At 24.6% G+C, this 24757-nt stretch overlaps 2 protein-coding genes across 3 annotated transcripts; one reads left to right on the forward strand and one right to left on the reverse strand.

Annotated features, from left to right (window-relative positions):
* Positions 1 to 3829: 3829 nt before the first annotated feature.
* LOC122498427 (protein Pixie) lies at positions 3830 to 13783 on the reverse strand. Of its 2 annotated transcripts, none has more exons than XM_043606144.1 (9): positions 13583 to 13783; positions 10330 to 10576; positions 8578 to 8793; positions 8274 to 8481; positions 7233 to 7419; positions 4981 to 5387; positions 4578 to 4890; positions 4216 to 4450; positions 3830 to 4036 (listed from the first exon to the last, which is right to left on the reverse strand). In XM_043606144.1, the coding sequence occupies exons 2-9, from the start codon at positions 10540 to 10542 to the stop codon at positions 3989 to 3991; spliced, it is 1827 nt and encodes a 608-aa protein (XP_043462079.1). In that variant the 5' UTR covers positions 10543 to 10576; positions 13583 to 13783; the 3' UTR covers positions 3830 to 3988. The 2 variants fall into 2 exon arrangements, with proteins under 2 accessions (XP_043462079.1, XP_043462080.1); XM_043606145.1 differs by having other exon boundaries at positions 10330 to 10589.
* A 278-nt stretch (positions 13784 to 14061) lies between these two features.
* Positions 14062 to 24390, forward strand: LOC122498426 (sterol regulatory element-binding protein 1). The gene is made up of 8 exons (XM_043606143.1): positions 14062 to 14446; positions 15247 to 15741; positions 15957 to 16188; positions 18606 to 18991; positions 19181 to 20116; positions 22616 to 22923; positions 23096 to 23248; positions 23563 to 24390. Exons 1-8 carry the CDS (start codon positions 14347 to 14349, stop codon positions 23914 to 23916), a joined length of 2964 nt encoding a protein of 987 aa, XP_043462078.1. The 5' UTR covers positions 14062 to 14346; the 3' UTR covers positions 23917 to 24390.
* Positions 24391 to 24757: the final 367 nt, after the last annotated feature.

Here is a 24757-nt window from a genome sequence, read left to right on the forward strand (position 1 = left end):
GATTTTATAAGTAATTATTTATAAAATTACTATTTTATGAAAGAAAGTATATATAAAGAGAAGGTTTGCTAATAAAGAAGAGAAATAAGTTACTATTTATTTGTAATAAATATTAAATATAAATATTTTAATATTCACTATTGATTTTACGTATAATAACTTTTCTTTATTTTTTAAATAATTTTTCAGCCTTTACTTTTCAAAATTTCCATTTCAGAGAAATTCACATTTCAAATCATTTTTCTCTGAGTTTAAAAAACTTTTTTTTAATTACTTCCTAATACAAAAAAAAAACATATTTTCTTAAAAACTGGAAAATTCTAAATGTTAATAATAATATGGAGAATTTTTTTTAATACCTCTTTCACATTAGTTTGATTTAGAAGAATTTATTTCACACATGAGACACGTATCCAGTGATATAAATAGAGTTCTTTATTTGAAGTACAATCTATATTTTAGTTTATTGATCGTGTGGAATTTATTAAAACTTTATAAAAATTAGTCGTGGAAAATTTACATTAAATAAAAGTATCAGAATTAGCCCTTTTTTATATATATGGAACAGATACAAATTAAATGAAAAATTAAACAATTTATTATCCCTCTTGTATTTTAATAATAAAATATCAAGTTTTAATCATTCCATTTACTTTGTTTTCTGTTAAGATTTCTGTGTTTGTTCTATATGTATATTGTTGAGTATTGTAAAAAATGTATATTTTTCAAAATGTATTTAAATTTAAGAAATTTTATTACCTTTTATGAATAAGGAGGTAATAGATTATAAGTGTCCCACGGTGTTACTTTTATATTTTCTTTTTTTTATCAAAAATCTAATAATATTTCTCAACGAAATTCATCAAACTCAGTGTTAGTTATAAAATGAAATTCAATAATTGAGGATTAGAGGAAAATTGTTCTTAATCCTTGTTTTCAATTCCTTTTAGGCAGTTAGACTTAATAAATGTTAGAAAAAAAATTTGGAAGATTATCAAAAACATTATCAATCACATTTTCATTTAATTTTTTAGCCGAATTTTCATTTCGCCGAAACATTATTTTGGCAGAAAAATTTTGGAATTCACTTTTTATTAAAATTATTTCTTCATTACGAAACTTCTTCTTCTTCTTCTTCTTCTTGTTTTAATGGCTTCATTACCGAACCTTTTTCATAATATTCTAAGATTTATTGTAAAGGTGATTTCACACGCAGTAAAAAATTAAAATACCATGTTTTATAGAAGTTTGAAACATTTTAAAAATTTACTCCGCCATATTGGATTCGCCATTTCGGATTTTGATAAAAACGAAAAGTTAAAAAAAAAGACGAAAAGTAACACTGTGAAGACTTCTACATCACCATATTGACCTTTCTAGCATAAGAATGGCCTTGAATAGGATGTACATTAAAAATAAATAAATAAAGTAGAACACACTCTCCGCACGTGAAAACAGACAAAGTTGTAGCCGAATATTTTTAGTACTCATTTGTAATAAAGCGATAAAAGTTGTTTTTTTTTCTTAGAATTTAAAAGCATTTCGCTGATCTGGTTGTGAAATATCACTCTAATCACATTAATTAATGTTTATATGCTTATGATTCATCACAATTATTTATAGTGCGCTGTGCTTTTGAAAAAAAAAATTTCCATCTTTAGTAGTCGATTCCGATTTCTGATATTGTTATTGATGAAATTGTTATATTAAATATGAAATTTTTCTTATAATTGTCAAATTGAAATAATTTTTATATTTATGTTATAACTGATTATTGTTATTTAGATGTATGTTTTTCAAATTGTTTATCAAATGTTTTATTTAACTGAATATATAAATATTAAATGAATGTTGGCCGAAGAATTGGAATTTAACAAAATCGAATTTTTATGTGAGAGAATTTCAACGAAAAAAGAAAATATTATAAATATATATTTTTGGCAATGTTTTTATAAAAAGGGATGTCGTATTTTCGTGTAATAAATACTTATTTCTTGTAATTAACACTTATATGCGTCGAATTTGGTTAAAAATACATATATAGAAGGGAATTTCTATATTTCCAAAAGAAGCTGGTAAAATATTTCCGAAACATGTAATTAGCGATATTACAAATTCAAAATTTTATTATTTATTTTTATAAGATTTACATATATATATATATATTAAAATAAATATAATCTGAACTGCACATTATTGCATAATGTTTAAAAGTCATTTAAAAAATAACGCATAATGCATTAAAATTTATTATATTTGACGAAAAATCGAACATTAGAAAATTGTTATTAACTCAGCGAATGATTATTAATTTCTTGCACCCTGCAATGCTTTACAAAACACAACAAACATTAGAAAAATGCAATAATATAAGTTTTATGGTTTGTAAAAATTTTTTGTGGTCGCATATTTCTTAGAATATAGGAAATGAAAATAAATAAATTTTTGCAAAGACAACGACAATGTTTAATATTAAAATTTTGATAAATTTTGTCCAACGTTGATTAATGGAAATAAAACATAGTGGGGCAAACGTACTTTTAGGGGACGGGAAATATGTTGCGCCTGCTAAATATTTCATATAAACCAAATAATTACTGTTTTATTTGCAATAATAAAGTTGCAAACATTTTTTTTTCATCTTTTATATAATTTATATTTTATGTTTCAACATTTAAAATTCACTTATATAATTGTCATTTACGAATGTAGTAAATCATTTCTGATAAATAGGCTTTTATTGTTTAAAAGAATAATAAAAAAATGTTTACATTATTATAAATAAATTAATATTCATTTCCAGATAATTACAGGGTCATTATTATTAAATAAAAATTTGTTTCTAAAGAAGATAAAATGTAATTGGGATTATCGAACGAAAATTTTTATTTTATTTTATTCAAATATTTTTCTTCTCAATAAAAAAAACTTTTACATTTTATGAATATGACATCATATATTTTTTTTATCAAGATAAATTAACAACAACCACCTAATGCTTCAAATATTCAAATATTATCTAAAATTTTAACTGTAATTCATTTATAAATTAATTTTTATTAGAAAATTCTACGAGAATTCGATTATTAAAATACAAATATAAATAATTTATTGAATAATTTAATGTTTCTCAAAATGAAATTCTCATAAAGAATTTCATCCACAAATTTTGAAATAATTTAATTCTTTTGGAAACTTTAATTAAAAATTGAAAATAATTGAAATTTTACAAAGAATTTTTAAAATTAATTCTTGAAAATAATTAAATTCTAATTAATATGAATTAAAAATTCGATTCTATTATTATTGCTTTCGTTATATATTTATAATTATTCCTTGAAAATGTTTATAACTCTTTTCAATGAAACTGCTTTAAATTGTTTAGGAATATCAGTGAAATACAACGTACTCTCGCAGTAATTTTACTAATCAGATAAAATAAACTTTTTAAAAATTGAATTAATTATAATATATATAGCAATTTTTATAGTAAATAAAATATAAATTTTTTAACATTAATCTTTAGAAAATATTATCTACAATTTTTTCCTTTTTATTTTCACAAAAAACTAATAAAATTGTGAACAAAATGATACCTTAACGACAAAAAAATTTTTATTTTTCAATCAGATATTTAACGAAAACCCCATTTTTCAGTTCAGCGATTTGCATAATTTCTTTATATCTTCCAAAAAAGCTAACATTTTTTAACGTTCATAGGTTCATTTTAATCGTCATTAAAATTGTATCAAGAAAATTTGAAAAAGTAATTTTTTAATTTACAGGAATTAAATTTAAACGATCTCAGCAGGCGTAATTAAATAGAAGCTTTTAATGTGGTAAATATTTATTAAATTCATGCGTAAAGAATGATTATTTTATTTTTTCTCTTTGATTTTCAAATTCCAAATAATTAAAATTCATCATTAACCTGAAAGATCACAAATTTACAGTGCTGATCTTCCAGTCTTCAATCACCATTTTAGAATCATTCTTCCAAGAAGAAGTATTGTCCCGCTTTCTTTTGTTCCAAATCCTGTTGAAAGTATAAATAATAATAAAATACTATGTTGACGTAGAATATTAGGAATATTTAAATATATATTTTTAAAAAAGAAAAATGACTTAAAATTTGAATTTTTAAGAGAAATTCCCATTTAAATCATTAAAGTTGTTAAATAAGTAAATTACAATAAAAGTAAATAAAAATATTACCTTGACGGATTGATTTTTATTGATGCGTGGTCTGAAGTTATTAGGATCTCTTCTAAACGTAATTCCTAAGAGTTCCAAAAATCTGTTCATTCCATTTAATAAAGATTGTGGACTGTGAGCAACTGTGCATAAAGATGGAGTACCAGAAAATACAATAACCCTATCAGCTAAATAAGTAGCCATAATAAAGTCGTGCTCCACAACAAATCCAGTTTTCTTTGAATGAAGAACAAACCTAGGCAAAATAAAATTTAAAAACAATTTCATTATTCCAATTATGATGATTATACAATTAAAATAATAAATAACGGAGGATGGTTTAAAATTTCAACAAAATTAATAAATATTAATAATTAACATACCGTTTAATTACTTTTGCCGCAACTAAACGTTGTTCTGAATCCAAGTAAGCGGATGGTTCATCAATTAAATAAACATCGGCAGGTTTACCGAGACAAAGAGCCATAGCCACACGTTGTAATTCCCCTCCAGACAAATTTTGAACTTCTTGATCCATAATATCGTCAATTCTCAATGGTTTCATAACATCTGTTATGAATTGAGGATGCAAGTATGCTTCCCTAATCTTATCATGCAAAAGTTGCCTAACAATTCCCTGCGATTTAGGACTTATTTTTTGCGGCTTATAACTAATATGCAATTGAGGAATACTATCTGCAAGTTTATTAATTTTGTAACAATAAAAAACCATAATTTCAGAAATATTCAATGATCAGGATCACAAATTTAAAAAATTAAACCCACCTGTTCCCTCATCCGGAGATAAATTACCAGCAAGCATTCTGATAAATGTAGTTTTTCCTGTTCCATTCTCGCCCAATAAAACAATGATTTCAGAATCAGTAAATTGTCCCCTTTCAACAACAAGAGTAAAATTATCCATTGTTTTTTTCATTGCTGGATACTCGTAATGATTCATGCGTTTTACTTCTTCTTCAGTTGCACTTTCAGCCACTTTAAATACAAGTGACTCTTCTCTGAAACGCAAATTTTCAGTAGGAACAAATCCATCGAGGAAAATATTAATACCTTCACGAACAGAGAAGGGCATAGTAACAACGCCATACGCTCCAGGAACACCATATAAACAGCATATAAAATCTGACAAGTAGTCCAAAACTGACAAGTCATGCTCGACCACAATGATGAATCTAATAAATTAACAATAGTAGAAATATTAAAATTCAGTTTAATTATTATTAATTAATGATCTTATACATAAAAGCAAATCTACTTCAATAAACACAATTTTCTCTTTACAGAATTGTAAAATTAACAAATTTATATTAACTGCCAATTGCACTAACCCCAGTTAGAACAGGCCTCGGATCTACTTTAAGGTGCAAAAAAAGTCGCTTTAGTCGATTTAAAATAGAAAAAAAAGTCGAAAAAGTCGTTTATTTAATTCAGTGTCATCACAAAATTTTTATTTTTTATTCTTCTGATCCTTCACTGATTTCTACATTTAATTATTCAAAACTTGAATAATTTCGTTAAATAAATATTTAAATACTTTTTATTTGTTTTTATATGGGAATAAAATTTAAAAAATTTCTATTTAAAACTTACTGAAATTTAATAATTTCTAAAAATTACAACTTTAATTCTCTTGAAATTCAATTATTTTCTACAATTTTTAATCAAACTTCTTCTTAAAATCAATTATTATTAATAATTTTCCGACAGTTCTTAGAGAATTCAATTATTTAAATACAACTTAGAATGTTTTCAGGATCTTAATTTTTGTCAAATAAATCTGTTTATATTGTGACCTTGGGTCCAAAGGACCCAATTAGAAAATAATTGAATTCAATTAGCATTTTAAAAAATAATTGTATTTTTTCTAGAAATTTTATTAAAATTGTATTATAAATAATTGAATTCTTCCGAAGAATTTTATCAAAATTGTTAAAAATAATCGAATTCGTGCAAAGAATTTTATAATTTATAAAAATAATTGAATTCGTGCGAAGAATTTTACAATTTATTAAAATAATTGAAGTGTTTCGTAGAATTTTTGTTAAAATTTTTGTAAATAATTGAATTCTTTCAAAAGAATTTTATTAAAATGTTTAAAAATAATTTTCTTTAATTAGGTATTTTATCAAAATTGTTGAAAATAAACGAATTCAATTAATATTTTCAAAAATAATTGAATTTTTCCAAGAAATTTTATTCAAATTGTATTAAAAATAAGTGAATTCTTGCGAACAATTTTATAATTTATAAAAATAATTAAATTGTTTCGAAGAATTTTATCAAAATTGTTGAAAATAATTTAAATGTTTGAGAAGAATTTTATTACAAATTTTTGAAAATACCTAATTAAATTTAATCGAATAAATTTTTTTAAAACGTTTAAAAATAATTGAATTCTTGGGAAGAATTTTCCTAATTTATAAATATAATTTGAATTGTTTCGTAGAATTTTGGCAAAATTTTTGAAAATAATTGAATTGTTTCGAAGGATTTATCAAGATTTTAGAAAATAATTGAATTTATTCGAAATATATTAAAAATTGTTTTAAAAATTAAATTCTTCCGAGGAATTTAGTTAATTTAAATTATTTTCAAAATTTGCAATTAAAATTCTTCAAAAATGTTGATTTTCAAAAATTTTTAAAAAACACTTTAAAAAAATCAATTATTTTTAATTAAATTTTACAAAATTTCAATATTTATTGAAACTCTTTTCAATTGTAATGTTCGAAAATAAGTTCCATTTTATACTAAAAATTATTGCAATATTCGGCAGAAAAGTCGAGAAAGTCGTAATTTTTGAAAATAAGTCAAAAAAAGTCGTATTTTTTGAAAATAGTCGAAAAAAGTCGAAAATGTTATAATATGCGAGGCCTGTTAAAAGTTAATCAGTTAATCAAAAATTAAGCGCTCACAATTGATTGGTTAAGGATTTAATCATTGATTAACTTTTAATCGGTGTTGATGAAACTGTCCCTAAGTATAATTAGATAATTAATTAAACTAAATAAACTTACTTGTCTGGATGTATAAGAGATCTGATTGTCACAGCAGCATTTAGTCGCTGTTTAACATCCAAGTATGATGAAGGTTCGTCAAACATAAAAATGTCTCCATCTTGAATACACACCATGGCACAAGCGAATCTTTGCAATTCCCCACCAGAAAGTGCATCGATTGCTCTGTCTCGTATGTGCAATAAATCTGTCAATATTAAATTTTTTTATTTATACAAAGAAATATAAAACGTAAACTGATTTTGGAATTTAATAACTTTTTTTTAAATAAGGGTATATCTCTGAAACCTTTAAATTTGTTATTTAAACAACTCTCTTGCCCCCTTTTAAGATTAATTTTTTTTTCTAACACACGCACGGAAAGTACATCATTTCTTACCTGTGTAGAGGGTGGAAAGTATGTCTTTTCCGACGAGAGGGAGGGAATGTTACTTTATCTCCCTCTGACGTCATAACGGGGAGAAAAAAAATATACTTTACCTCCCCGTGACGTCATAGCGGGGAGAGAAAAGTACTTTACCTCCCTGTCGTCCAAAATCACATGTAATATATTTTAATAACAATGTAAAGATAAAATGTATCTTTATTTACGACTAAATATATGTTTTATTGAAAATTGTTAAATTGTTAAAATTGTTAAATTGTTTTTTTGTTTAAAATTGTTTTAATTGTTAAATTGTTAAAATTGTTGTTTTTGTTTGTTTTTTAATTTGTTTAAATTGTTAAATTGTTGTTTATTGTTATTGTTAAAATTATTAATTTTTAATAATTAATCATTTAAAAAAATATACTATTATTATAATAAACTTTCGGTTGAAAACACTATTGTCGTTAAAATTTTTTATGAAGTGGTTGTACTTTCCGTTTACGTGTGTTAAAGAAAATAGTCTGTGCACCACGGGAGGAAAATATATTATTTACTCCCTGTCATCTGCTATCTGAAATCGCCACTTTTGTGCATTAGGAATAAAAAATAGCGTAAATAAAACGGAAACAAATGGCTGCCTTTGTTCCCTTGTTGTTTAATAAACTATTTCTTACCAAGCATTTTGCAGATTTGAATTTGATTTTTTGATTCATCTTTTTTGTCAAGCAATTGTTGAACAGTTCCACGAACAGCTTTTGGAATCTGATCGACATATTGTGGTTTTATAAGAGCTTTCAAATCATCTTCGAGAATTTTTGTAAAATAATTTTGCAATTCACTACCCCTAAAATGGCTCAAAATTTCTGTCCAATCAGGAGGATTCTGTTAATAAAGAATTTTTATTTAGTAATAAATTGTACATAATAGATCTGAATTTGCTGAGTATTGAATTTTTCTAGAAATTATGGTTGTACTTACAGTGAATTGACCTAAGTTAGGCTTCTGCTTTCCAGCCAAAATTTTAAGAGCAGTAGATTTGCCAATTCCATTAGTACCAACTAATCCAAGAACTTCACCAGGTCGTGGTATTGGCAGTCTATGTAATTTGAAGGAATTTTTGGAATACCGATGGGTAGTTTCTTTTTCTAAATTACTCGGTAGGTTTATAATTGATATAGCTTCAAATGGACATTTCTTTAAATAAAATTAATAAATCATTAACAAACTTAAAGAAGCGAAACATGTAAAATGTCAAATGCTTTTAATTTATATAATTGATTTTCATATTCAGGGTGTCTACAACTAATCTGAAAAAAATTTATCTGACATTTTCAGATTTTCCAGGCCTTCTAAAAATTTTTTTTCCAGGTTTTAAGAATCGACATAATAAGAGGTAACAAAAAATGCATTGCTTAAATTTTATTTGATAAGACTTATAAATGACATGGGAGAAGTTCACAACGTTTGTCATCAACGATTTAAAGAAAAAAAAACTGCTTTTCTCTCAGAAAACAATATTTTACGTTTACAAAATTTTCTTTTTTAACTTTTTGTTCAAGAAACATTGTAAAAGTTTTATTAAGACAAAAGTTTGAATAGAAAATGCTTAATCCAAAAAAGTATTTCTCGGGGACTCTTGTCGAAGTGCGTAAGGCCAATAGGGCAGGAGTATAAACAATAAAAAAAAAAAAAAAAAATAAAAAAATAAAAAAATAAAAAAAAAAAAATAATTGAAATTCTTTGATGAGTTTTATTATTTATGAAAATTATTAAGGGGTTGGATGCTATAAGGGGATACGCGCCATGTTAAGTGAATGGCGCTTATTTTCATACAGCATCCAGCCCCTCAATTGAATCCCAGTAAAAATTTTATTATTTATGAAAATAAAAAAATTGAATTATTGTGAAGAAATTTATAATAAATTTGTAAATAATTAAATTCCTGTGAAATGTTTATTATTTTATAAAAATTATTAAAAAAATTTTAAATAATTAGATTGTTTTGGAAAAATTTTATTAAAATAGTAGATATTGAAAAACATTGAAATGGAGGAACATTTTTGTAAATAATTGAAATTTTGTCAAGAATTTTATTAAAATTTTTGAAAACAATAGAATTTTGGACAATAATTTTATTATTTATAAAGATTCATAAAGATAATTGAAATTTTGACAAGAATTAAAAAAAAGTTTGAATATAATTGAATTTCTGCTTTTCTTTTGATCTTTCAGAATTTTAAGCGGTCAACCTTTTTCTATTTGATTATATGTCTGTGGTTCATATTATTTATCAATATAGAATAGAATTGGAAAGGCAATATTAATTATTACTATTAATTTTTTACTAAAAATTTGTAAAATAATTTTAATTTGTAATAATTTTTTTTTTTCATCATGACTTGAAATAGTCATGATGAAAAAAATTCCCTGACTTTCGAAAAAATTCCCTGACATTTCCCGGTTTTCCAGGTGTTATAGACACCCTGTAAGAGTATTTTGAGCGGAAAAAATTAAAAAATTGTTTTCCTAGAGATATTATGTTTGTAATTGAAAATAATGCTTTTTCAAGGAGTAAATTCCCTTAAATTGGTCCGTAGAAAATCAAATAATTTGATATTAATCAACAACCTGTTGTAAAAATGTCTGTTAAATTAACTAAAAAAATTTCAAATAATTATTTTCCGATCAAAATACCCAATATTTTAATATATAAGAATATTAAAAACTTACCTTAACACAAATACCACATCCAATGCAAAGTTCTTCTGAAATTGAAGCTATTTTGTTATTCGGCGTTACTTCAATGCAAAGCTTTCCCATTCTTACCACAGGACAAGAACGCTTACATTCTTGCCTGCAACGCTTAGGTTTGCATTTATCAGAATTGACTATAGCAATTCTGGTTAAGCGGTCGGTTTCTTCCATCGACCGTTTTGGTGGCATGATTGTTATAGTTATTTATGTCCGTCAGCAACAACTTAAACAAATTTCTTTATTAAATTTAAGAATGTTGGAAGAGAATAGGCAGTGGTCGAATTTTAAAAATTATTGCGAGAATATGTTATATGACATTAAGGGGGTAGTCTGGTGTTCAAGCCTGTTTTGAAAGCATATTTCGTTATTTTTTTGATTATAAAATAAAATATAATCACATAAAATATTTTTACATCTTTTTATTATTATTATAAATTGTTAAAGAAAATTATTTCACTATTTTAAACTTGATATTGTTATAGATATTTACAGTTAATGTTTATAACAAAAAACGAAGTAGGAGGCTGGTGCAGGTGATTTCAGGGATCACAGTGGCATTTCCACTTGAAAATAGGTAAAAAAAGGGGATTTTTCAAAAGAAAAAAGGGGATTTTCCTTTAAAAAACACGATAAAAATTATTTTGTTACAACATACAGAATTTCTTCTATTTACAGCTTTTTGGATTAAATCTGACTTTTTTTGCTCCTTTTTTCTTAAATAATTTAAGAAAAAATAGCCATTTTTCTTTTTACGGTATAATATGGAGTTTTCTAAGGTTTGTTTTATGTTGCGCGCTATTTAACATTTTACAAAAATAAAATCAGGGTGTCCAACAAGGATTGAGAAAAAGATTCCCTGACTTTTTACTTTCCTTATTTCTTCTTCGACTATAATATAGTTAATAAAATATAAGAAAAAAGTAATCTCATACTTAGAGGAAAAATCCTCTTCTAATATCCTCTTAATGTTTTCCTCTCAAAACAAAACTATTCGACTTGAATGTATATTATTTTTATTATTAATTAATTCATTGTTTTATTATTGACATTTGTCAAAAACATTGAATATTTAAAGGAAATAAATGAAGGAATGAATATATTAAATAATGTAAGTAATTAACTTTTAGTTATTAAATATAATTATTTAATTAAAAACATTAAATTTAGTGCATAAAATTAACTTTTCTTCATCAATTCATAACCACAATTTGCAAATAATATCCGAGAGAAAAATCCTCTAAAGTGAAGAGTATTAATTTTGATACCATATATAAGAGGAAAATATGCATTCAGTTTAGAGGATTCCACATTAAATCAAGATTACTTCTTTTAGGGTGAGCGATAAATTAATATCGAATTAGAGTAACAAATAGTAATAAAAACCAATTTAGTCTTGTTAGATTACAAAATTTTTAAATTCACAAAAAATTTTAACTTTCTTATTAAATTTATAAAAATGTCCCTGACTTTCCTGAACGCTGAACACCCTGTAAAATCTTTTAAAAAAAATTATTAAATCATAATTTTTACTTTTCAAAAAAAAATTTACTGAAAAAAGGGGAATAGGGGAGAAAATATTTGAATTAAGGAGATTTAGGGGATTTATTTTTTGTAAGGGGAAAAAAGGGGAATAGGGGAAAAAGGGGACGAACTGTGATCCCTGTGATTTTTTTAAATCAATTGCATCATTGATATAGTAGATTATGAGAGTTCTCATCCAGCGTTCAGTGGCCGTGTGGTTTAAATGCGTTACGTCAGGGGTGGGGGGACGTGAGTTCGATACCACATGCGAGCTGATAATTTTCATTTTAAGTGTGTTATATAAAATAATAAAATTACTGTTGAATATGTATAAGTGTTATGAATAAAAACTGTAAACATGTTTGTAAATAATGTTAAAGGTTTGTTCAAAAATGTACCAATTAACGCAAATTGTCTTTTTTACTAAAATTATTTTTCAATATTACTATTTTAAATGACATTTATTGTTATATTAGTGTAATATATTATTTATATGAAAATAATATTATTATAATAAATAATAACTTATTGTCATTAATTAAATATATATTCACACTTATATGAATAAAAATAATAGCAATAATATTTATTATTATTAATAATTCATATATTCACACTTATATGAATAAAAATAATAGCAATAATATTTATTATTATTAATAATTCATATATTCACATTACATATATTGAATAAACGTGAGAAACGAGTAAATTTGGGTAAATTATTTAAAATTCAAAAATTGAAATAGAATCTAAAATTTTAAATATTAGCACTGCTAATTAGACCTGATTAGCTCGTCCAGTCTGGACCAATGCGTGATTCGATCATCACTGATCTAATTAGCGCCATGATCAGACAATCTTTTCAGCGCCCCGTTAGTGAGTAGACGGTCTTTCTAGCTCCTTACTTGAACCCAACAATTTTTCTACACGGGTTCATTTTAACCCTTTCGTGCCCCCGGGTAACCCAATCAGTAAATTTTATTGAAACTTGTTACACGGAGGTTCTTTGGGGTCGCTGATTACGAATCTAAAGTCAGATTTTCGAAATTTTCAAAATTCAAAATGGCGGGTCCAATATGGAGGACATTTTTTTTTAAAATTGCTCAAAGTAATAATTACCTCTTTTGAAATTAATAATTTAAAAAAAAAAAAATTAAAAAATGATACTTTTAATTAGAAACATTGAATTATATTGTTTTACAAATATTGCATATGGCTAAAAATATATAATATGGTTGCAAGGTAAAAAATATTACTGCAATACTTTTTATTTGAATAAAAAAGAAAAGCTTTATAGAATAAAAAATTTCTAACCTCAAAATATTTTCGGAGTCGTAAGTTAGCTTAAATTATTTTACTGCAGTAATTGCTTCACCTCAATAATAAAAATAAATTAAAATATTCAATGGAACTTTACATGGATTGTAACTGAAAAATTATGAATATTTTTTTAGGCTTGATACATATATACATTCAACATCTGTAGTGACCGCAGCATCCAAACAATATGCTTAGCACACAAAAAAATGCAAATCTCTAATAAATTAAGTATAAAATAGAATTTTATAATTGCAGTATAACGATAGATGATTCTAGTTACAAATATTTAATGGAAAATTTTAAAAAGTTGTAATTTATTGATTAAAATTAATTTTATGTTGAAGATTTTTTTTATCAAATGAGCATATGTTTTCACTATACTTACGAATTCAATTCGCCCACTAGAGAAGGTTTTCTGATTTTTTTCAATTAGAATATTGAAAATGGTAACAATGTTTATGCACTTTTAGTGCACAGACTGTAAAAATATGACACTTCAATTAAACACGTGCAACATTCTTAGGAAGGATAATAAAATCACATTGCATGCTTTGATCTTTGAACATGAAAAGTGTAGAACACCAGGGTGGCATAACAGAAGTTTCTACATTTTTTCTACATAAAGGTCTAAGCACAATACAACTGTAACTTCCGATTCAATGAAAAGGCCTAAAGGAGAGAACACAATAACGCGAACGTGTGACGTCACCCATTTGAATAACATTTTGACGTCACGCGTTCACCGTAAGCTTCCGTATGTAGATATTTTTGTATCGTAAAAAAACCCTAAATCAAGATTAATTTAGAAACAACAGAGGTTTTATTGGAATTCTTTATTGTAGACCATCTCTTATATGAGCAATAATGATGACGTAATGTGGCGTGATTTTGTATGATTGTTTCATTGGACGTCGTGGTGTTTTGAACCATCAATTAGTCTTTTTATTATTAAACAAAAAAGATCACCATGTATCAGAAGTGGAAGTTGCTCTCTTAATTTGCGTATTTAATAAATATTCCAGTAAACTATATTTTACTTCTTAAGAAGCAAAATTCTCTTTACAATATTAACCTACAATTTTTACTCAGTGACATAAATGTTTATTTTGAAAATCCTTTATTTCAATAAACAAAAAATAAATAATCAAAATGACTGAGTCAGATGATTTTACATCAACATCGGAAAATGATTTTTCAAATCTGTCTAACAATGACAGTCTTGATTTTAATGAACTAAATGGATTTTATGGTAAGTTTTGTGTTCACTTTATAATTTTGCACACTTGTTTTTTAATAACTGTCAAAAAATTAACTGATGTCATTATAAAAGTGTTTGAAATTTATAACAAGTAAATAATTATTATTTTACTAATACTTTTCTTATTGTTCCGTATTTTTCTTGAAGTATTTATATTTAACTGATTCAATTGAAGAAGTACCTAATTTGTCCGGCTTTTCAATTTAAATAAGACGTTTAGATGCCTGAATTTCATAGCCTGACGCAATAATTTATTATTAAACAATCATCACTACTTAGAGTACTTATTACAAATCTTAAACGTTATTTTCAAGGTTTCTTAAAGAAAAAAAGATCAGCCTTCTTTTTCAATTGTAAATTTTTTCACTAATTTTGAATATAACTTTATTTTATGTAAATTTCTTGTTTTCTTTTTGTCATTTATTTTTATACGGAGAGAGAATATATGTTAAATTTTGTAAAAATATTTTACAAACTGGGGAAACAGTGCGACAGAGCGAAATTTTGATAATAAATTTTTAAAAAAAACTTATGTGAAATTTAGTAATTTAGTATTTAGAAAAAAATTTAGAAATTTAGTAAGTATAAAATATTCAGAATATTAATTAAATTTTAATTTAACTTTAATAAATTTCACATCAGTTTTTTTGCATTTGAAATAATTAATTCTTGCATATATTGTTAAAGAATTTTTATCAAAATTTATGACTTTATAAAAGTGTAGCAATTTTAATAAAACAGCTTTTGTACTTGCTGTAATTGAATAAATTTTTTCTTCTTTACATTTACAGATCTCTTCACAAATTGTGAAAATGAATTACTCAAAAATGAGAATCTATTCAGTGATGAAGTTCTTCTCACTGAAATGGACAAACCAGAACCAATGGTTACTGATGATTTGAATTTTTTAAATATTGAAAATACAACTATATTTAATGACAAAAAGAATGTTAAACCATCGAATTCAACAAATTTGGTATCCGCGGAAAAACTACAATTTACAGAAACTATTCCAATACAACTGAAGCAACAAAATGTGCATACAGCACAAACTTTATACAGTCCTCATTATACTGTTCCGCACAGTATTAACCTGAATGTTTCAACACCAGTTGTTACACTAACATCTGTTCCAACGCAACGCAGCCATCTGATTTTACCTTCGAATTTGATAAAATCAGAATCTGTTATATATTCTGGAGGATCTCAAACTGTTGCATCTGCTTCGGTACCTCATCAGTTGCATACACTTGTTAATACAACTAATGGAACTCTACTTACAACAGGTGAGTTTTTTCTCTTCCTTAGGAAATCTCAACATCAGCAGAGCGTTAACAAAAATTCTCTATTTTTAGAAAATTAATTAACAATTAAAATTGTTATTAACTTTTTTTTTAATATATCTGGAAAACAAAAATTTCAGACTTCGTTTTCTTTATGAATGGGAGAAGTCGATTTGTTCTTTAAAGACAAACGATCTAAAAAATTAATTTTTTTTCAGGAATTCCTGTTATGTTAGATACAGATAAAGTCCAAATAAATCGGTTAAATTCCACGACAAACAGTGGAATGCCCCGTGTTAAAGAAGTAAAGCGCAGTGCACACAATGCTATTGAACGGAGGTACAGAACTTCGATTAATGACAAAATAGTTGAATTGAAAAACATTGTTGTGGGAGTCGATGCAAAACTTAATAAATCTGCAATTCTGAGAAAGACTATTGACTATATTCGGTAAGATAAATTATTTTATGAGGTAGAGTTTATAATAATTGTTGCTATTTTAAACAAATTATGAACAAAATTTAACAAATATTTTTTGTTTGAAAGCAGGGTTATTGTATATTACTCATTTCAAATTTTACAGGCCTCGGATATTATAACATTTTCGACTTTTTTCGACTTATTTTCAAAAATTACGACTTTCTCGACTTTTCTGCCGAATATTGCAATAATTTTTAGTATAAAATGCAACTTATTTTCGAACATTACAATTGAAAAGAGTTTCAATAAATATTGAAATTTTGTAAAATATAATTAAAAATAATTGATTTTTTTAAAGTTTTTTTCAAAAATTTTTGAAAATCAACATTTGAAGAATTTTAATTGCAAATTTTGAAAATAATTTAAATTAAATTCCTCGGAAGAATTTCATTTTTAATACAATTTTTAATATATATTTCGAATAAATTCAATTATTTTCTAAAATCTTAATAAATCCTTTGAAACAATTCAATTATTTTCAAAAATTTTGACAAAATTCTACGAAACAATTCAATTATATTTATAAATTAGAAAAATTCTTCCCAAGAATTCAATTATTTTTAAACGTTTTAATAAAATTTATTCGTTTAAATTTAATTAGGTATTTTCAAAAATTTGTAATAAAATTCTTCTCAAACATTTAAATTATTTTCAACAATTTTGATAAAATTCTTCGAAACAATTTAATTATTTTTATAAATTATAAAATTCTTCGCAAGAATTCACTTATTTTTAATACAATTTTAATAAAATTTCTTGGAAAAACTCAATTATTTTTGAAAATATTAATTGAATTCGTTTATTTTCAACAATTTTGATAAAATACTTAAAGAAAATTATTTTTAAACATTTTAATAAAATTCTTTTGAAAGAATTCAATTTTTTTCAAAAATTTTGACAAAAATTCTACGAAACACTTCAATTATTTTTATAAATTATAAAATTCTTCGCACGAATTCGATTATTTTCAACAATTTTAATAAAATTCTTCGGAAGAATTCTAATATTTTTAATACCATTTCAATAAAATTTCTAGAAAAATACAATTATTTTTAAAAATGTTAGTTGAATTCAATTATTTTCAACAATTTTTGGTAAAATACTTAAAAAAATGATTTTTTAACGTTTTAATAAAATTATTAGATTAAATTCAATTATTTTCAAAAATTTTTGCCAAAATTCTGCAAAACATTTCAATTATTTTCAATAGTTTTTATGAAATTCTGCAAAACAATTCAATTATTTTCATTAATAATAAAATTCTTCGGAAGAATTCAATTATTTATAATATAATTTTAATAAAATTTCTAGAAAAAATACAATTATTTTTTAAAATACTAATTGAATTCAATTATTTTCTAAAATCTTAATAAATCCTTCGAAACAATTCAATTATTTTTATAAATGGAAAAATTCTTTGCAAGAATTCAATTATTTTTATAAATAGTAAAATTCTTTGCAGAAATTCAATTATTTTCAAAACATATTTAATTGAATTTCTGTGAAGAATTTAAATATTTCCATAAAATTCAATTATTTCCTAAAATTTTTAATAATTTCTTCTAAACAATTCAACTATTTTTATTAATTACTAAATAAATTTTCAAAATTTACAATAAAAAAGAGTTTCAATAATTGAAATTTGGTAAAATTTAATTGAAAATAATTGATTTTTTTCAAAGTGTTTGATAAAAATTTTTGAAAATAAACTTTAAAAGAATTTTAATTGCTAATTTTGAAAATAATTGATTTCTCAAAAATTTTAATGAAAAATCTTCAAGTGTAAATTTAAAAATGGGAATAATGAAAATTAGCTACAAAAAAATTATATTAAAATATTTTTGATAAAAATAATTCTTAGAATTTTTGTATTCTAATTTTTTAAAATTAGGTAGGTTTTAAATAGAAATTTTTTAAATTTTATTCCCGTATAAAAACAAACAAGAAGTATTTAAATATTTATTTAACGAAATTATTTAAGTTTTAAATAATTATATTTAGAAATCAGAGAAGGATCAGAAGGATAAAAAATAAAAATTTTTTGATGACACTGAATTAAATAAACGACTTTTTCGACTTTTTTTCAATTTTAAATCGACTAAAGCGACTTTTTTTGCACCTTATAGTCGATCCGAGGCCTGATTTTATTAAAATGCATCAAATAGAACGGTAGAAAAAAATGTTTTAATAATTTGATGCTTAAAAATTGTTTTTAAATAATAACTCAAAAAAATGAAAATTTTTCAAAAACAACTTTGGGATCATATTTTGGTACGAAAATACTATAAAATTATTGATATGAAATATAAAAATGTCTGTATCGAAAAATTAGTGGCACGCTTCAGAAATTTTGAGCCAAAGATAAAATATTCTATTTCTTTCTTTAGATTTCTACAGAATTCAAATCTAAAATTGAAAAATGAAAACATGGCATTAAGAATGTCAGTTCAACGACAAAATGTGAGTGATATAATATCATGTGGTGAATTAACACCGCCACGTTCAGAAACAAGTGAACCACCATTGTCTCCAACTTCTGGACCTCCTTCACCTCTTTCTACTAAGGATGAAATAAATCCACCACACAATTCTAATATTCCAACAGTTTCTGTCAGTCAGGGAATTCCAGATCATACACGTGTTACTCTGTGTGTGGTTCTATTCGCTTTTCTAATATTCAATCCTTTTGGAATTGTCGTAAACAAAATGGCAAGAATGGACTACAATTATTATAGTTCCAAGTTGGATGGCCGGACAATACTCAACTATCAAGGTTGGTATTTAATAAATGAAGTTCATTTAAAACTCTTTGTCTTTCCCATTTGTACAATTTATTTATGTGACAAAATATTTATAGTGATTTAGTTATGAAAATTTAGGATTTTGTTATTAGTTCAAAGTTTAATTATTTATGTGAACTGTTCGACTGGAATAAATGTAAGTTTAAAATTTGTAATTACAGAAAATTCGACAACTGAAAACAAAATGTGGATGCACTTAATGCTTTGGTTTGTTAACATTGCCTTCTTCGTTGGAGCATTAATTCGATTGTTATTATTTGGCGATCCAGTATTACCTGCCGATAATAAAGTAATATTTGAATTGCGAAGATGGAGGAGACAAGCTGAATTCAATATTTCAAATCTTGACTACGAGCACGCTCATCGTGATTTACAGAGATGTTTACAATATTTTGGACGCTCTTTGCCCTCTACGCGTATTGAAATATTTCTTGCAACATTGTGGCAGTGTGTTAGACAAATTTTGAATAAATGTTGGCCCTGCAAATGGATATTACTGGTGGGAAAATGGTTATCAGAAAAGACAGAGAGAAAGTCAATTGAAACATCCGCTATGGAATTGGCCGCCGTTTATCAACACATGCTACGCTTATCATTTTCTGAAGGATTAAACAAACAGTCACTGCTCCTTGCACTTTCAATGATTAATTATGCTGAAAATGCTGGACATATTATTTCAAAAATAATGCTAGCGGAAATGTACATTGACGCTGCTCTATGTTTTAAGCAATCATTTATTCCGCTTGTTCATAAATATTTCTTGGGAAAAGCTCGCAGTTTATTGTTGTCTTATCCGGCTCATTCGAAGATGAAGTGGATTACAACAGAAGATGGTTTTAAATTTCTATTAACTCACAATTGGAAATACGGAAAACTAGTGGAAAGTGAATTCACTTCGCAGAGTAATGCTTTTGAACCATTGTCATATGCTGCTCGTGCTTACAGAGAATATCTTATTGAACAAGGATTGAAACTTTTGAGTGGAACAGCTTATAGTAATTTACATGCTTCGACTGCAGTGGAAATTGGAAATCGCATCATTGATACTGTTAGCAGTGATATAAGTTTGGCAAACGATGGGGAAACTAAGTCTACAGGTGAGTTTCAAAAATTATAAGAGTTATTTTTTGAACGAAAATTTTAACACTGCGTGAAAGTAAAAAATTACTTTAAATTGGACCTGTTTTTCATCTTAGAGCTAAAAACCTTTTTTTAAGTTAATGCATAAAATAGCTTGTAATTTTGGCATTTTTGGTCCAAACTTAATGATTTTTTTCCATTTTAAAGATGAAGAACGGACTTCAATACCCTCTAGTCAGGCATCACAGTTGGTCCCCTTTTGTCCCCTTTTTCTAATAAAAAAATAAGCAAGTTTTTCTTTTTTTGAAATCTTTTTCAAAGTGTAATCATAAAATTTAGACTCAATGTTATAGAATTCAGTGCGTTTTATATCTTATTTAGATTATTAACAGTACAACATAATATAAATATGTTTTTTTTATGTTAATGATTTAAGTAATATAGATATTGTAAAGAATTTTATAAATTATAAGGTGGTTCATTCAACAGAATGCAGACCTCTTGAAAAATAATTAATTAACATTCAAATAATTAAAATATTATTATTAATAGTTTTTTCTACAGAAACAAAAATTCTAATACATTCAATTTTTTCCATTTCTAACAATAATTTCTTTTTAAATAACTTAATTCTTGAAGAACTATCTCATAAAATTATAACTTAAAAATTATTTAATGAATAATTTTATTTATACATTTCCAAATTAATTGAATTTTTAAATAGTTTCGTTTACAATTTTCATAAATAGATGAACTTGAAAAGATTTTAATTTTAAATTTTGTAAAATTTCAATTTTGAATGAATTTTATTAAAAATTCTAAATAACTTAAATTTTTGCAAAAATTTTCAAAATTTAATTAATTCTGAAATTAGAATTTCTTAATATATATTTAATTCATTATTAAAAATAATGAATTTATAGAAGAATTTTAGTTAACAGTACTAAAAAAAATTTGAATTTTGGAAAAGTTTCAAAAAGTTGCAAAAATTCAAATATATACAAAAATTTAAAGAAATTCTCGTCAAAATTTCAATTCTTTTTATAAATAATAAAATTCTTCTTCAAAATTTAATTATTTGCAAAAATTTTAATAAAATTCTCATGAAAATTTCAATTATTTGCAAAAATTTTCCTAAATTCAATGATATTTAATATCTACTATTTTAATAAAATTTTCCAAAAGAATTCAATTGTTTAAACAATTTTTTATTACAATTTTACGCGAACGTTTAATTATTTTTATAAATAATAAAATAATTTCACAAGAATTCTAATATTTACAAATTTTTGTATTTTCTTCGCAATAATTCCATTATTTTCATAAATAATCAAACTCATCGCAGAATTTCAATTATTTTTAGTACAATTTTAATCAAATGCTGCCTTGAAAAATGTAATTATATTAAAAAAATTTTATTAAAATTCGTCGAAAAAATGTAATTATTTAAAAGTTTGTTGATAAAATTCTTTATGAGAATTCAATGTTAACAAACATTCAATTATTCAATATAAATTATTAATTTTTTTATTTAAATAATTAAATTCTCGTAGAATTTTCTAATAGAAAATGATTTATGTGAATTTCAGTTAAAATTTTACATAATTGAATATTAAAAGCAGTATAGCGTGAATTTTTATAAATAATTGAATTTTGAAAAAGTTTCAAATTGAAATCTTTGATAATCTGAATTTTTCATATTTTTAACTAACAATTCTGTAGAATTATTTTTTTTCAAAAGTTTTAATTGAAATTATTGGAAGTTTTTATTTTTAAATATATTATTGAAGAATTTCCGAATAATCGATGAAATTTCGTAAAACTGAATTGTAAATAAATACATTTGAAAATTCTCAGAATTTTTTTTTTAATTATTGTAAATAATTGATTTAAAATAAATTGTAGTTAAAAATTCTAGAAAATAATAATTGAATTGAAATGATGAAAATAATTTTGAAGAAGTTACAGTAAAAGTATTTTTTATAGTAGAAAATTTAATGATTTTATTACTTGGTTATCTTTAATTATTATAAAACATGAAGAAAGTGATCACTCTGAGTCGAAGAGTCGGAGTGATCACTTTCTTCATGTTTTATAATAATATTCTCATAAATTGTTGAATTTTAAAAAGATTTGAATTAGAATGTTTTGAAAATCTTAATTCCTATGGAAAAATAATAATGATTAAATATTTTCTTTAAAAAGAAGTTATTGCTGTTTTCGAATAATTTTACAGTTAAAGAAATTCGAAAATAAGTATAATGGAACATTTTTTTTGAGTATCTAATCATTTTTAGAGTGAATCGCAGAATATTCTTTAGGTAAAAAGTGAAAATTTTATCTGAAAATCAGGGAAAAACAAAATGAAATTTTTGTGGCAACTCTGATTAAAATCGAATCATTTTTAAAAAATTTTATGGAAGCTATGTGGTAAAAAATTTGAATTATATAGCAAGTATAAAAAATTGTTGTTCGATGTTTATTTTAAAAACAATATTCTCTATATGTTTTTGCAGAATATAAAGATGAAATTGGACTTTGGTGGGGTGCTGTTATTTGTTCTGCAGCTAATTGGAGATTGGGGGAAAATAGTTTGGTATCTCAGTGTATTGTTGAAGAGAAATTTCCTTTTGGAAAGCATGCTCAACTAAGTATACATCATACCAATAATAAACCTTTACATCATGCTGCACTTTGTATAATTCGAGCAATGAAGGCTACATCAAATGAAACTTTAACCAATCTTGTCGATCAAGCTGGATTACTGATGGAACAATCTATGGTTTATTATGACTGCAAGCAAAAGTCATCTCAGAATTTTTTGGTGTGTATTAAAATTTACTATTTAAATTCTCCGTTATTTTTTATTATCTAGCGGTACTACTACACTAGAAAGAAATTATAAATTTACACTGATACTTAAAAAATTTTTTTTTGTAAAAATTATGATGTATGTATTATTAATTTTATGAATTATAACTTGAATTTTATTGCAGTTGACTCAGCTATGGATTTGTGATTGGCTTTTAGAAAAAAGAACGACCATGTGGCAAGAAAATGCTGCAAATCGAAATTTACCATTCAGTCCAATGCTTTATGCATTTCAGAGGGATTTATTGTGTCTGAAACATCTTTACCAACGTATTCCAGTAAGAATATATAGAAATTAATTATAATTATTTATTACTTCCATTTGGAGGTGGCCAAAATAAGCAATATTTTTATTGCTTCGAATTTTCAAAAAGAAGAAATGAAAAAGTCTTGAAATAATTATAAATATTTTATGTTTAATTTTCATGTAATAACAATCAAATAAGTTTTTGATAAAAGTAAGAATTATATTTTTTGCATTAAGACAAATCGATTGATTTTAAAATCTAATTTACCAGTTCTGTTTAATTTATCAGTGTTATATAATTTTTAAGGCAATTCAATTAATTTATTGGAAAATCCTTTTTTTCAGGCATTATTTTCCAAAGTCGTTGTGTATGAAGCAACTGCTCGTCTCATGGCTGGCGCAGCACCGGTGAAGACACAAATTTTATTAGATCGCAGTGTACGCCAACGTAATTTACGATCAACAATAATTTGTGGCAAAGATCGATCTCCAGAACAAACTAGAGGAGAACGTGAACATGCAACAGCTTTGTGTTTAGCTTGTCGACATTTACCTCCATTATTACTCGCTTCACCAGGAGAACGTGCAGGAATGTTGATAGAAGCAGCTAAAACTTTTGAAAGAATGGGCGATCGTATAAAGCTTGACAATTGTTATAAACTAATTCAACAGTTGCGACCAGTCATTTCGGTTAATTAAGAATCTATTTTATTTAATTATAGCTTTGGATATAGGAAAGATAGTGTCTTAAAATGTGAGACCGAAAGAAAAATATTTTTAAGTGTATAAATAGTTTATTTTTACTTTAAAATTAAATAAGGATTGATTAGACATAAATCTAATTATTATAAATTTTCAGTTAATGATTCTTTTAATGAAAGACAATTCATCGATATTTGATTTAATTTGGATATTTTTAGAGCTAAAATGGCTTTAAACGATACTTTTAAATCTAAATAATAACGGTTTTATAATGTAGATTTTAAAAGAAACATTTTTATTTAAATAAACGTAATTTAAATACGTTGTAATTTTGTCTAAAAGGCGTTTGTTAATATTGTTTATATTTTTTCTGGCTTTTTTTTATAGATTGCGATGGAAAATTTGTAGAAACCGAATGGTTGCAGTTGCTTTGTAGTGTAAATAAAATGATAATTATACTTTTTGAATAAATTAATTCGCATTTTCTATCACTTCGTATTAATTTTTATCTTTTATTACTTCAGTGGTATTGAGGGTAAAAAGCTAAATACTTGATGGTATAAGAAATCCACTTAATATTATGTGATTTTCATTTGAATCGCTCAGTTTTTGAAATTTTACAGGAGACACAAAAAAATGTTTATTTTAAACGACTTTAATTTAAAGAATCCAACTTTTTTTCTTAGTAACTAGATTCTATTTTATATGAGAAAATGATAAAATAATTGTCCTTGATAGCATAATGTGTTGGAGAAAATTGATATTATAGTTGTCAGAGTTGAGCCCATTTCGAAATTCATGACAAAAATTTTATCGTTTTAATCATAAAAATATATTA

The sequence above is a fragment of the Leptopilina heterotoma genome, unplaced genomic scaffold (genome assembly GCF_015476425.1).
Source record: "Leptopilina heterotoma isolate Lh14 unplaced genomic scaffold, ASM1547642v1 Lhet_15, whole genome shotgun sequence".
Lineage (NCBI taxonomy): Eukaryota > Metazoa > Arthropoda > Insecta > Hymenoptera > Figitidae > Leptopilina > Leptopilina heterotoma.